General features: G+C 37.6%; 2 protein-coding genes and 1 non-coding gene across 3 annotated transcripts; 2 read left to right on the forward strand and 1 right to left on the reverse strand.

Moving 5' to 3' along the window:
* The first annotated feature begins 1,247 nt into the window (after positions 1-1,247).
* LOC111996461 (pentatricopeptide repeat-containing protein At2g39620) lies at positions 1,248-4,922 on the forward strand. Its single transcript, XM_024028444.2, has one exon. It carries the CDS (start codon positions 1,309-1,311, stop codon positions 3,988-3,990), a length of 2,682 nt encoding a protein of 893 aa, XP_023884212.2. The 5' UTR covers positions 1,248-1,308; the 3' UTR covers positions 3,991-4,922.
* A 570-nt stretch (positions 4,923-5,492) lies between these two features.
* TRNAC-GCA (transfer RNA cysteine (anticodon GCA)) lies at positions 5,493-5,564 on the forward strand. The gene has a single exon. It is a non-coding gene; the product is annotated as a tRNA-Cys (tRNA).
* Positions 5,565-6,258: 694 nt separating this feature from the next.
* Positions 6,259-13,092, reverse strand: LOC111996460 (elongator complex protein 1). The gene is made up of 5 exons (XM_024028442.2): positions 12,778-13,092; positions 11,730-12,063; positions 8,261-11,297; positions 6,801-6,899; positions 6,259-6,713 (listed from the first exon to the last, which is right to left on the reverse strand). Exons 1-5 carry the CDS (start codon positions 12,934-12,936, stop codon positions 6,398-6,400), a joined length of 3,945 nt encoding a protein of 1,314 aa, XP_023884210.1. The 5' UTR covers positions 12,937-13,092; the 3' UTR covers positions 6,259-6,397.
* Positions 13,093-14,674: the final 1,582 nt, after the last annotated feature.

The raw sequence follows: 14,674 nt of genomic DNA on the forward strand, positions 1-14,674 counted from the left end.
AGTGTGTGTCTATGAGAGGAGAAATTATACAGTCCTTATGGTAAATCATGTCACTTATCCACCATTTTATTAGAAGACTCTATATGTTTAAAATTGCTAAGTGAAAATTAGTTTATGTTTAATTTTTTTTTTTAATCATAACCTGACTCATCAATTTTATTTAAGTGGGAATCTTATAATGGAATAGTGCACCATAAGAACTGTATAATTTCTCGAGTGTGTGTGTGTGTGAGAGAGAGAGAGAGAGAGAGAGAGAGAGAGAGAGATTCTATTTATTTTTTATTATTATTAATTTTTTGGATAAATTGCAAATTACACCCCTAAAGTTTGGGGTTGAGTGGATTTTACATCCTAAAATTTTAGAAACTTAATTTTACAACTTGAAGTTTGGTTCCATTAGCAATTCACCCCTCACAGTTAGTTTCTGCTATTAAGTGACACATCATCATGCTGGTATATTTTATTGTTGCCAAATCAACCACAAAACTGCGTCGTTTTAGTGATGACCAAGTAAAGAGGTGGCATACATCAAAACTACGTCGTTTAAGGCATAAACTTAAAACAAAAACCTCTGGCCTAAACAACACAGTTTCAAGCTCACTATCTATGTGGCCACCGTCGTCACTACCGCCGCCTGGGTTCACAAGGTGAGCTAATGGCCTATCTAGGTTCAGTCTGAGCCAAAGGGTTTGGGCTAGGGAGGTGTGAGTTTTTTGTGTTCTTTGTTTTTCGATTTTAGAATTTAGCCTGAAAGTGTGTTGTTTAGGCCAGAGGTTTTTGTTTTAAGTTTATGCCTTAAACGACGTAGTTTTGATGTATGCCACCTCTTCATTGGTCATGACTAAAACGACGTAGTTTTGTAGTTGATTTAGCAAAAATAAAATACATCAGTATGATGATGTGTTACTTAACAACAGAAATTAGCTGTAGTAGGGTGAATTGCTAACAGAACCAAATTTCAAGGTGTAAAATCAAGTTTCTGAAATTTTGGGATGTAAAATTTCGTCAACCCCAAACTTCAAGAGTGTAATTTGTAGTTTACCCTAATTATTTTTACAAGAGAAACCTAATTATTTTTACAAGAGAAACTGAGAAAGAGATTTGTTCGTTGGGCCATGATGGTCAAGACCCATAAAAAACTATTGAGCCTTAGAACCTTGTTTTGGGTTGAGGCCCATTGAGAACATTGTAAAATACAGGCTCCAATTAATGCTCTAATATGTATTTTACTGTTAGATTTTGATTTTTTTAGTTTTGAAAAACACAGGGACCATAATAGAGGTTCTCCGCTCTGTGGCCGAGAGAGCTATGACAGTAAATAATGTGCTACTACTACTACGTAGACACTACCATGCACTCGCAACAGTAGCTTCTGAAATCCAAACTATACCCTCCAACAGTTCAAAAAATTACACCCATTACCTTGGCCTCCTCTCATCATGCAAAGACCTTAAGTCACTGCTTCAAGTCCATAGCCATTTGATAGTTTCAGGCCTTAATGAAGACCATTCCACACTCACCCATCTCATTAATTCTTACTCTTTGTTTCACAAATGTGATTTGGCTCGCTCTGTTTTTGAATTCACGTCTAACCCACGTGTTGCTTTGTGGAATTCAATGATTAGAGCTTATACGAGATCAAAACAATACAAAGAAGCTCTAAATATGTATCATTTTATGCTAGAGAAAGGGTGTGAGCCTGACAAGTATACATTCACGTTTGTTTTAAAAGCTTGTACTGGTTCTCTTGACTTGCAAAAGGGTGTTCTTGTTCACCGTGAAATAGCCCGTAGGAGACTGGAATGTGATGTGTTTATAGGGACTGGTCTTGTTGATATGTATTGTAAAATGGGTGATTTAAGAAGTGCACGTGAGGTGTTTGATTGTTTGCCAAAGAAGGATGTTGTGGCTTGGAATACAATGATTGCGGGGTTGTCACAAAGTGAGGATCCTCATGAAGCGTTGGGGTTATTTTGGAGTATGCAGTTGGGAGGAGTGAAGCCGGATTCAGTGAGCTTGTTGAACTTGGTTCCAGCTATTTCGAGATTAGCTGATGTTGATTCTTGTAAGTCTATTCATGGATATGTGGTTAGGAGGGATTTTCAGGCTGCGATTTCAAATGGGTTGATTGATATGTACTCTAAGTGTGGCGATGTGAATGCCGCTCGACGGGTCTTTGATCACATGTGGGGACGAGATGATGTGTCATGGAAGACGATGGTGGCAGGATATGTGTTTAATAGATGTTTCTTTGAGGTTTTGAAGTTATTTGATAGAATAAAAGTGGAGAATTCTAAGATAAATAAGACTTCTGCTGTAAGTGCTCTATTGGCAGCAGCAGAAATGAGAGATTTAGAGACAGGAAAGGAGATCCATGAGTGTGCAATACAAGAAGGGCTTGATTCAGATGTTTTGGTTGCTACTCCTATCATGACCTTGTACATAAAATGTGGAGAATTAGAAAAGGCCAAGAAATTGTTTAAGGGACTTGTGGAAAGAGATCTGATTGCTTGGGCTGCTTTTATATCTGCTCTTGTCCAATCTGGATATCCTGAAGAAGCATTGTCTATATTTCGAGATATGCAGAATCACAATCTGAAACCAGATAAAACAACTCTGATGAGTATCCTTCCAGCTTGTGCAGATTTATTGGCTATAAGATTGGGTAAAAGCGTGCACTGCTATGCTATTAAGTCTGACTTTGATTTTGATATTTCAACAGGAACAGCTCTAGTATTCATGTATTCTAAATGGGGATTATTTACTTGGGCAGTGAATGTTTTCAATAGACTTCCATGTAAAGATGTTGTGACATGGAATGTTTTAATAAATGGCTATGTACAGTTTGGTGACCCATACCATGCAATGGAATTCTTCCATGAATTACAGCTATCTAAAATACATCCAGACGCAGGAACAATGGTGGGTTTGCTTCATGCTTGTTCCCTGTTAAACGGCCTACACCAAGGCACCAGCATTCATGGTCAAATTATGAGAAGTGGATTTGAACCTGACTGTCCTGTAAGGAATGCTCTCATTGACATGTATGCAAAATGTGGAAGCCTTTCCTCAGCTGAATTCTTATTCTACAAAACAGAGTTTTCAAAGGATGAAGTATCTTGGAATGTGATAATTGCAGGATACATGCAGAATGCACATGCAAAGAAAGCCATATCCACCTTTTACCACATGATAATGGAAAACTTTCAGCCCAATTTGGTCACATTTGTGAATGTCCTTCCAGCAGTGGCATCTTTGGCAGCCTTACGAGAAGGCATGGCTTTTCATGCTTACATTATCCGGATGGGATTTCTGTCTAATACATTTGTTGGGAATAGTCTTATTGATATGTATGCTAAATGTGGGCAGCTCAATTATTCAGAGAATTTCTTTAATGAGATGGAAAACAAAAACACAGTTTCATGGAATGCAATGCTCACAGGGTATGCAGTTCATGGGCAAGGCAACAATGCCATTGCACTTTTCTCACTCATGCAAGAGAGTCATGTCCAGGTTGACTCTGTGTCCTTCATCAATGTTTTGTCTGCTTGTAGACATGCAGGTTTAATAGAAGAAGGAAGGAAAATTTTTGAGTCCATGTGTGAAAAACACCATTTCGAACCAGAGTTGGAACACTATGCTTGCATGGTAGACCTTCTGGGTCGTGCTGGTCTATTTGATGAAACTTTGATTTTGATAAAAACAATGCCAATGAAACCTGATGCTGGAGTTTGGGGAGCATTATTGGGTGCTTGTAAAATGTACTCTAATATCAAGTTAGGAGAAATTGCGCTGCAACATCTTGTTAAACTTGAACCTGAAAATGCAACAAATTATGTAGTTTTATCGAGTTTGTTTGCTGAATCTGGTAATTGGGGTGATGAGGGCAGCATAAGATCAAGGATGCCTGAATCTGGGCTGAAGAAAACTCCAGGATTTAGTTGGGTTGAGGTTGAAAACAGGTTCCATGCATGCATTCAGAGTCAGTGACCCAAAGAATTTTTTTAAGATTGTGGACCAGAAGCTTAGTTGGTTTCTTCAGAATAGATCTGGCCACTCGTCTTCTGGCGCAAAAAGAAGCTGAGATTTGGTATGCAAGCCAAGAAATGAGGGCGGTATGGGATTGAGGAGAATAGAGGCTAGGAGTGGACTAAGGCAGGCTCCATCCGGCTTGTATGGGTTCACTTGAATCTTCTCAAATGAAGAAGTCTTAGGATGGTTAAAATTCATCAAGACTGCAGCTGGTCTTGGTGGAAGATTTTGAATCTAAGATAAATTACAAGGCCATTCATTAAGTTCATGGTAGGGCAGCAAGTTCCTATGAAGCAAAAGTATCTAGTGTCTTAAGGATGTTAACTGGTTTTGGCACCTTGCTAGATCAGAGGACCTGGTGGTGGTGGTGGGTATTCAAAGCAAGTTGAGATTGGTGGAAATTGGGAGATGGACTGCTGGAAGCTACTATAATTCTTTAAAACAATTCCCAGACTTGCTTTGATTGGCTTGTTAACTATTCATATTTGGCTCACAACTAAGGATTGATTGATAAGCTAGGACATTGCTATGGACGCTCACTTGTTTTTCCAGTGTTCTTTTCTGAAAAGGATTCAGGGAACATTGATTACATTGTGTCTAATCAAAAATCCTAAATATCATTGGGAGGATGTTGTGTTTGTGTGCTCGAGTGAATCTCAGTTGAAAGGTAAAAGTATGAAGTCCCTTCTTCTATGCAGACTCTCATTGTGGTCTACAGTTTACCACATAGAGGAATGCAATTAACTCTGAAAAAGGCATTGTGAGGAAAATTAAATGGGAGACCAAAAATAGAATAGAATGTGGTGGAAAATTTTGTAATCTGTAGAATAATATATAGCACTCTTTGTGGCATTTGTGATATTTCTTTTCTCTTTTTTTTTTTTTTTTTTTTTTTTGGCTAATCAATACCTTTGGATTATTGTGGCATTTGTGATATTTTTTTTTTTTTTTTTTTTTTTTTTTTTTTTTTGGCTAATCAATACCTTTGGATTATTTGTGTTTTTGTTATTAGGAGTACATCTGTAACTGGTGTCTTGGTAAGGAGGCCAGAGTTTGTAAGTTGAGTTCTATCGTTGGTGTAGCTGTTTTGTGTTGTTAATGAACTATTTTGACCCGTGTTTCAGATCCTTCAAATGAAGATGCTTATTCATCAAAGAGAAAAAAGAAACTGTGTGGGAATTATAATTCACTTTAAAATGTGAAACTGTAAAAGTAGAAATTGTAGAATGTGGAGCTATTTATTTTAACAGAAACAATTTTCTGTCCGGGAAAATAATTTCCCTAATTTTGCTTCTTGAAGGCAGCTGTAAAGAAAAAAAAAAACACTTTAACAATGTTTTTCTAATGGTAAGGTGAATTACGAATTCTGGAATGTGTGTGTGAGGTATGCAGCGAATGCCATACGGGTCTAGCAGCTATTTTATTATGAATATTAAACTTTAAGCTACACTCACGTCCCAGGGTCCATAGCTCAGTGGTAGAGCATTTGACTGCAGATCAAGAGGTCACCGGTTCGAACCCGGTTGGGCCCTTTCGCTGATGATTTTTTTTTCTATTTTGTTTAAATTTTCTATTCGCCAAACTTCAAGCCGTTCCATCTTTAACTCCTCACACATTCACTTCATTACTCCAAAATCTTTCCAATCCAAACAGAAAACCAAAAAATGGACACGTGAAGAAACTCGGATGAGACTAGTGGTTCAATCAATATTTGCTAGGACGCTTTGTAATTATTTATATTAATCTTCGAGAAAAGCCTTTTTGTTTGTTTGTTTATTATCTTCTTGAATCATTTGCTTGAACAATACCAAGGCTAATATCTTTTCTAATTATCGAATTTTTTATTTTAAAAAAATGGATGTAAAGCCCACAATGAAGCACTTTTCACAATATTTTCATACTGCTTTCCTTCTTCGTCTTTTTTTACAAAATTTTCTTCATTCACCCATGCACTTCTTAGGCAATCCCTACCTAGTTCAGCCCAAAAATACAAAAAGGAATTGAAGTTCTAACCAGCGCTGCATAGAAAGAGAAGCAGATCAAACAATAAGAATTACGATTAGTTATATGTTTTATTAAGCTGCAACAGCCTATTCGAACTGCCATAAATGAGGACTTCCCTGTTCGTTCAACAGATAAAAAAAAATTTCAACGGTTGCTGTTGATTGATTGTGTTAAACCAAATCATCTTGCTATTGACTTATCAGAATTTCCTGTGACGGAGAATTTTGGAAGAGAAAAATTGGATCTTGTGATAATTAGATTAGGGCCAGACTCAAAATTTTGACGAATACAGTGTAATGCAAAACGCTCGTCTAAGTTAAATTCAGAAGAATTATCAGGTAAAACCTACTAAACAGACCTATTAAGGAGAAAGAAATATTTTAGACCGCCAATTGAAAGCCTCTGAATCTTTCACTTCATTTGTCAACTTTTTTAGGTAGCGCTCCATTGTATGTGCATGCTCGTTTATGATATCAGTGGACATTGTCTCTTCAGCTAGTTTAACCGCTGCCATTTGGGACAGTTGAAAGTTCTCTCCTGCACATTGCAGCTTCCTCGCAGTTTCTTCCTCACCCAGCATCACAAGGGAAACCAGTAAAGATTTAAGCTCAATCTTTGCCCCAGCTGTTAGACACATGCCCTTTAAATGCTCTACCAGAGCAAACTCCTCATCAGCGCTGGAATGTCAAGTGTTAATTTTCTTTCATGAGATTGTGAATGAAGTTAAACTGTATCAAAAGAGAAAAGAGATCCTAAAAATATACCTTCCAGGACGAATTTTTCCTCTTTTTCTCTGGCGTCTGGTGTCTCTGGCCTTGCTAGCTGCGCTTGAGATGATGGAAGATGCAGTGCTCTTCCTGGTCCTGCTCATGAAGTGAGGTAAACCCTTTAGTAATGCAGGTTAATATCAGAAGCATTCAGATGAATTTGACTCTTTCTTTTTTTGTGGGGTGGAGGGGGGAAGTGAAGAATGTAGCTTTGTCACTGGATTACATAACAAAGCAGCACATAAAAAAAAAAAAAAATTAAAATTGATATGCAAACGGTGTAGAAGTTGTGAAGACTGATTATAACCAAAAATGATTGAAATAATATGCCCATGATTAGCCCATCTATTAACAGCCAACAAACAAAATATTCAACAACCATTCTAATACTGTCTTCTTGTTAGTCATTTAACATTTATGAGTATCCATATCAGTACAACAACAAAGTCTTAGTCCCAAATTTTTGGGGTTGGCTATGGATCTTCAACGAATTAGTTAGGGTAGGCCACATGTACTCTTTTCCTCCATTCTATTCTATTTGAAGTCATACTCTCTGTTGCTTCCCTAACTGACATGTCTTTTTTTATTACTTCTACTAATGCTATTTTTGGTCTGTCTTACTTTTTTTGTTCTTCAACTTGGATCAACTCACTCTTTCTCACTGGTACATTAGTCGCTCTCATCTGAATATGACCAAACCATCTCAAGCAACTCTTCCTCATCTTTTCACCATATTAGTAGAACAAGCTTGGCAGAAATTACACTTGGAGTTGCAGGGGCAGGATAAAGCTGTAACATGGTTCAACAAACCTAGGAGAAATAACTGAAACTGAGCCCTCCCTGATAAAGGGAGAAATAACCGAAGGATTTCCCAAGAGGGGGAGGGGGAGATTTGATCCGGCAACCTCGACTTCATAAGGCATGGTCCCCAGCCAATTGTGTTACCCTTTGGAGTCAAGTCAAACAACAGTGTTTATGGCTGATAAAATAAGGTATTCATGAATAAACTTAATGATGCAGGATCACCACTTGTCCCAGCAGCTTAAGCTGATAAAATATGAATTTAATCACTAAACCATGATTCTAACACTCCTCGTGTTCCTAGAATCTCCTTCAATAAGTAGGGCTTAGCACATGGAATTTTTAATTTTTTTAATAAAAGATAGAGTAGACACTTGGTTCAAACTAAGGACCACTTGCTTTGATATCATTATAAATTACCATTTGTCCCAAAAGCAAAAGTAGATAGGAAATGGTGAATTTAATCACTTAATCATTGTTCTAACAACTAAAAAATCAAAGACCAAAGGTAACAACCCACAAGCAATGGATTTGTACATAGAACTACCCACTAATGAAGAATATTGAGTGAGAAATTGCACAGAACCAATAACTCTGGTAAAGAATAATATGCTATGGAGTCAAAAGTTATATGCAATGGAAGTATAAAGACAAACCCTGTAGTGTAAGCACTCATTCCACTGAAATTACTGCTAGCCTCTGAAGTTGCATCATCATCGAGATCACTCATTGACCGTTCCTCTGACTGGATCTTTGCAGCAAGAAGTAATCTTCTCTGTCGAACAGCTAAGTAGCGGGTCAGATACTTCCCTACTTTCTCCAAGCCTTCCTTGTATTCACCTATCAACATACTTGCACATTCCAAAGATGCATTCTTCACTTCTGAGATTAAATCCTCTCTCCTCCGCATAAATGCAACCCTCAAGGCCTCCTCCCACTCCCTTGCACTAATCAACAAATTCAGCCCCCCATTAACATCTTCACAGTACTCCAGAGCAATTCTGGCAGCCTCCCCTGGTTTACCAAGAGCTTGAAATTCTTCACAAAGCTCATGAGCCAGTTGCATTATCTCATCTTTTCCCATCTTAAGGAGCCCAGCAACTGTAAACACTCCACTCCAATTACCACAAGCACGATATGACTTCAATGCCTTTTCCAAACTTGAACAACACAAATAAGTTGTAGCTGCATCCTCAAAACATTTTTCATCATTAAGATGATCTCCCCAGGCCTCAAGGATTTGCTTCCTCTTCGGAGGATCAGTGATAAGCTGAAGTCCCAGTGGGAAAAGCTGAGGATTTTTCTTCATGAGGTTCATACAATCTTCATAATGAGCATCACCTGCAGAAACAATGTGTTTAAGAGCATTCCTAAACCTGAGCAGCCTAAGGTCAATATTGTAGCGCATTAAGACAGCTGGCATTTGTTCCAACTCTTGAAGGAAAGGAAGAAATTCTTTAGGATCCCGCTGAGAGTTCAATGCCACAATAGCTGCAAGGTTCAAATCATAAAGGCCTAAAGCAGCCTCAAATACCGCCTCAGAATCAGATAACCACAAGAGATGCTTCAGAGCCTCCTCAGCAGAAGGGTAAGACATTCTCCTAGGGTCATTAGAACCTGATAATTCCATTTCACGGGTAACTTTTATTCTCTCCAAAGCTTCTTCAAGTGCTGGGGGATCATTACGAGCAAGAGTGGTCAAGATGCAAAGCTCCCTTGCAGGGCTTTCTGGTAGTTTTTCCTCAAGAGCCTTCCTTATAGCCAGAAGGACAGAAGAAACCTTGTTATTATCACCAAGACCCATTGAATCTCTAGCTTGCGCATCTCTAGCATCCTTTGAGCAGGGTAAAGATACCAAATCTTTGTACAGTCGCTCTGTGATATTCTCATTCTTTATGGCACAAACAAACTCAGTTATGTAGTTCAAATTGCTAACCTGCGTGACAAACTCTGCAGCTGATTGGAGAAATGCTTGCCAACCACAATGGTCAACAATGATGTTGAAATCTATCCTATGCCGTCTCACCATGAGTAATGCATCTCTGAAGCGCCCTTGGACCAATGCATTGGTGATTGAGGCCAAGACCAATTTTCTGGGATAAATGCATTCAAGGTTTCCCCGAGTTGTTTGTAATATGACAGCAGCTTCATCTCCATGCAGGACACCAACAATTTTGGCACCTCTTTCCCATATATTTATGAAGTTTTTATTTTCTTCTCTTCTCCTATTAGGAGTGTGGATGAAGTTCTCATATTTCGGGTCTAATTCTCCATGCAATATATCACTAATTTCAACAATATAGAGCAAGTCCTGTTTAGTTGAAAGAATTAAATGTGTGATCACTTGATCAGCCAAATTAGAGTAAGACGAGAAACTGTTGCAATTGTTGCATAATATCCTCCCACCAAGATGCAACCTGCCGATGTCATCAAGTCCAAAAGGCAAAAGCTTCAACGATCCATTGTCACCAGCTGAAACCACATTCATCCAAGGGCAAGATGATGAGAAACTCATATCATCATGTTTCAAAGCTCCCATCCTGGTTGTATACTCAAATATTTTTCCACCGTCAAACTGAATAAACGCTGAACATAGTTTGGTTGGGTTGGAAGCAGTGCCAATAATCAGTCCTTCTAGAGAGTTTTGATAGGAAATTTTTGCATGCCAGCCTGAGCATGTCAGTAAGCCTGGAACATGATCCTCAGAACATACAAGCTCAATTTCCTGCAAATAACAGCCAAGAAGCTCACCCTCATTTGATGAGGTACTGGACAAGTAATGATTAAACCCATAATGTGAAACAGCAAGAAGTATATGTGAATCCAACCATAAGAGATGAACAAAAGATCCAAAAACTGATTCAGAAATGGAAGCTTCAATGACAAATTGTTTGCCTTCTAGTTCTTCCCAAGTATCAGGTGCAGGAAGCTCTACAACACACAAAGAACCATCTGATAAAAAAGCAGCTAAACGGTTCTTGGAATTCTTAGAATATAAAGATATGTCTCGGACAGCACTTGGAAATTTCAGATTGAATAGATACATAGGAGGTGGCATAAGCGACACAGAAAGGGGAGTCACATGTATCTCAGAGTCATCAATAACTAATGCCAATGAGTTCTCCATGACAGCTGTATTCCAGATGAAGTTGTAAATTGTGATTTGGCCACCAAGAGTCCAACAAATCAACTGCAACGGTTTTGCTGGGTCCCACATGAACCTCACTCCATCCTGCCTTAAGTACCTAATTTCAAACTTTAAGTACCAATGATTATTGCTGAAAAACCAGATCTTCACAGAGTCATGTTTTTCACATCTGACAATGGCTGCAAGAAGATCTGAAGTGCAATTCCACCTTAGCATTTCTATTGTTGCATCGATTTTCTCATTGATGCCAAAAGAGCTTCTTTCTAATCCATTCCTCTCAAAGAAAGCTATTGAGGGACACTCATTATCTGCTTTCCTATCATAAACAGCTGCAATTTTCGCTCCACTTGGCATCCATTCTATAATTGATCCCATAAATGCCTTTGATTCTGAAGTAGCATGCAATGCCCCAGAATCCCGTTCCCATATCTTAATCCTCTTAATCAAGCTAGTAGAATCACACAACTCACTTAGCGTAGCAAAGTACTTCCCATCACCTCGCCAAGATATGGGACTCTCATTCGTAGAAGAAAGAGTAGGTTCAGCTGAAAACCAAAGTCCATTCATTAGATTTCCAACTAAAGGGAAAAAAAAAAGACACCTCTCTGCTATAATCATAATATTTCTATTCCAAGAATTGAAGCAAAATTATAATTTTCAATTCTATAAAACTAGGGAATCAAATGATTTCAGGAACAAGCAAATCATGATGATATCATCCAGAGGTAGGTAATATAACCAATAGAGAACATACAAACTGCAACACACTATGTCTCCAATTAAGAAGATGATTCCCGTTGAGCAACTATAAGGGCACAAATCCGGTCCCAAATTATCAAGAAGCGTGTCTTACAAATCACAAAAATATAAAAGAGATTTATTTCCAGTCAATCAATGTAACATATACTAGCATACACTACGCTTGAAAAATTGGAATGACACAAAAGCAAGGAATAATAATGGAAAGAGGTCCTTACTTACGTCAACACCTTCATGTAATTCCTCTACTGTGGTCTCGTACAGCAAATCCCAATCATTTGTCATAATCAGTGCCTGCCCAGGACTCGTCATTACGGCGAGCAAATCTCCATCAGGACTGGGTGAGATGCACCTGACCCCACCCTCCACTCTACCAACCACTTCGGTTCCATTGTCATCCACACTATGCTGCAACAAAAGCCCACTACAAGTCCCCACTATCAGCGCTTCTTTCTCCATGTGATACTCAAAGGCCGTTATGTAATCATTAGGCTCCAAATCAATAGAATTAACCTCCGCTGGCAATGAAGCTTTTCCCCAGGTCCTCTCATTCTATAAATCATGGGAAAAAATAAATAAAAATATATACAATTCAAGCAATGAACTGTAGTGTGTTAATTATGTACAGAAATATTGAAAATGTACTTTCTTCAAACTCTTTGCTCTTTAGTCCTATATTGATAATAGGTTAAAATATAGTTTTCATCCCTAAACTTTGCAGGAATTTTGCTTTTCGCCCCTTAACTTTAATTAGTTCATTTTTCGATCCTAAACTACTTAAAATGTTACACTTAATCCAATTTTCACACTATTGAAAAAATCTCTTTAAAAAGTTCAGGGATGAAAAACGAAATTCATGCAAAGTTTAGGGACGTAGATTATCATTTAGCCTTGATAATACGCTAAATGGCAAATTACACTATCAAATAACATATTTTCAATTCAATCGTTTAAGTTTCTTTTTTCTTTTTTCTTTTTTATAACTTCCATTCGTTTTCAATTTAGTCCTTCAATCCAATCAGCACGACGTCGTTTTCGAACATGAAAATTACTATAACAGCCAGCGAGATTGAACGGAACGGAACTGAACAAAAACAAAATGCTAAATTGAAAACAAAATAAAAGATGTAATTTGTGATATAGCATTAACAGTAATCAAAGTTTAACTTTCTACAAATTAAATCGCTCAATTTGTAAAAAAAAAAAAAACAAAACCATTAACCATTTCGAAAAAAAAGAGATGATTTGAAGGAAGAGAGGGCATACTTGGAATGAAGAGAGGTGGATGGTGTAGATGAGATTGGCGGAAGAAGCGAAGAAGAAGCGGCTCCGCTCGATATCGTGTGCAAAGAAGAGAACGACTTCTTCATTGGATTGAAGCTGGAGTTTCGAACAGAGCTCCGAGTACAGCTTCAGGTTTTTCATTTCGGAATTTCCGGTTCAATCGGAGAGGAAGAGATTTTGTATTGTGAGAACTGGGAAAACCGCTTTTTTTTTTTTTTCTTTTTTTGGTTTTTTAACAAGGGTTTAACTTGGGAATTTAGGAGGCGCTGGCTCTGTCATGGGGATTTCGGTTGGGCAAACAATAACTAGGGCTGAGAATGAAAAAGGAGGGTTACCAGTTTGGAAAACAAGGCCCAAATGTTGATGACAGAAATGGGCTGCGTATCTAGGCTCGGAACTACAAGCCCAGGTATTAGTGTTCATGCATTCCTTATCCAACATAAAACGTGGTCAGCCAGTCCATGCGAAATATAAATGAAAAATATGTGATTCTAGACATGGAGAATGTCTAATTCAAAACTTGTAACTAGCTTTCACCCAAAATAAATAAAATAAAATAAATAAAAACTTTCACCTAAAAGTAAAATAAATAAATAAACTCGTAATTAGCATTTGTTGTTATCATTAAGGGTTTTTTCTCAAGAAAGTATGTGGTATGTGTAGGATGGAGGGACTATACTTACCATATTTGAGAAAAAAGTCAGTTACTTAAAGAATCATGGACACCCACATTAACAAAAAAAATATTGCTAAAAGTCTACAATTGTGTAATTTAACTAATTTGGTTTTAACTAATTTAACTAAGATTATCCATCCGATGCTCCTTCCACTGATTAATAGTTAGTGTCCTTGGGATACTACTATTATTACACTACTGTTCTAAGATTCTTTTCAGTCTGATAAAGTTATTCTCCCATGCTGTTCAGTCAAGATACTCCTAATTTTGCGGTTGACTGAAGATTAAATGATACAATATTCAAGTGCGCCTGCTGTGAAGTCCCTGTATAATCCCATGCGTCTGACAAGCCCATGCGCCTACTTTGAAGATTCCATGTATGCCATATTCCCCTGACATGGTCATGTTATATATTTTGTCATATTCTGGTCTTGCCATGCCCCTTCCGACAATGACTACTCTCTAATATTTCCACGATATTCTTGGACAAGTTTCCCCACATTTGGAGATTATTTATGTACATTTTTGGACTAAAGTTTCAAGTGTTCCAAGGCTATTTTCTACATGATTTGGACAGGCAAATAACAAACTTCATGCTACAGAAGTTTGGAAGACAATAATGAAAATTTCACTACCCACCCCCTCCCCCCTTCCCAAATGGGCATTCAAACCCTCAGCCTCAACTATTGTTATTATTATTTTTTAATTGTCTTATATCTAAGAGAGATCAAACTTCTTTTCTTTTCTTTTTTCCAAAAACCGTTAATCATTTAATGATTTATCCATATCAAAGCTTAGGCTAATGCTCATGACTCATGAGCTCATTGAAATGGTTGAGTTGAACTTGGGCATGGTTTGTTTGAATTGAGCATGAGCCAGACTTTAACAATCAAATTACTCATTCCTAAAGCAGTTTGAATAAATTTTCGATCAAACTAGAGAGAAGTTTAATGGAAAAGGAAAAAAATATTATCAAGCAAACCCTAGTTGTCTTGTCTTGAATTTAAGTCCTTTGAATTATTATATATTGAAATGAGCACTTGGCCTTGAAAGAGTAGATGAACATCTAACAATGGCAACTAATGACATACAATAAATGAGAACTTCAAAATAAAAATGAAAACTTCAAAATAAAACACTCTGGCAGTTTGGCCTACTCTCTATCATCCGTGTCTATAAGCTTTGGGATAAGATTCACTTAAA

The sequence above is a fragment of the Quercus suber genome, unplaced genomic scaffold (assembly GCF_002906115.3).
Source record: "Quercus suber isolate HL8 unplaced genomic scaffold, Cork oak 2.0 scaffold_334, whole genome shotgun sequence".
NCBI lineage: Eukaryota > Viridiplantae > Streptophyta > Magnoliopsida > Fagales > Fagaceae > Quercus > Quercus suber.

What these genes read in the sequence shown, in the direction of transcription:
- LOC111996460 (XM_024028442.2), bottom strand. Translation starts at nt 12,936, where the DNA reads ATGAAAAACCTGAAGCTGTACTCGGAGCTCTGTTCGAAACTCCAGCTT. An exon ending in ATGAGTGCTTACACTACAGG is followed by an intron (nt 6,900 to 8,260) that starts GTTTGTCTTTAT and finishes CTTCATGAGCAG; the next exon opens with GACCAGGAAGAGCACTGCAT. An exon ending in GGAAAAATTCGTCCTGGAAG is followed by an intron (nt 6,714 to 6,800) that starts GTATATTTTTAG and finishes TTGACATTCCAG; the next exon opens with CGCTGATGAGGAGTTTGCTC.
- LOC111996461 (XM_024028444.2), top strand. Translation starts at nt 1,309, where the DNA reads ATGACAGTAAATAATGTGCTACTACTACTACGTAGACACTACCATGCA.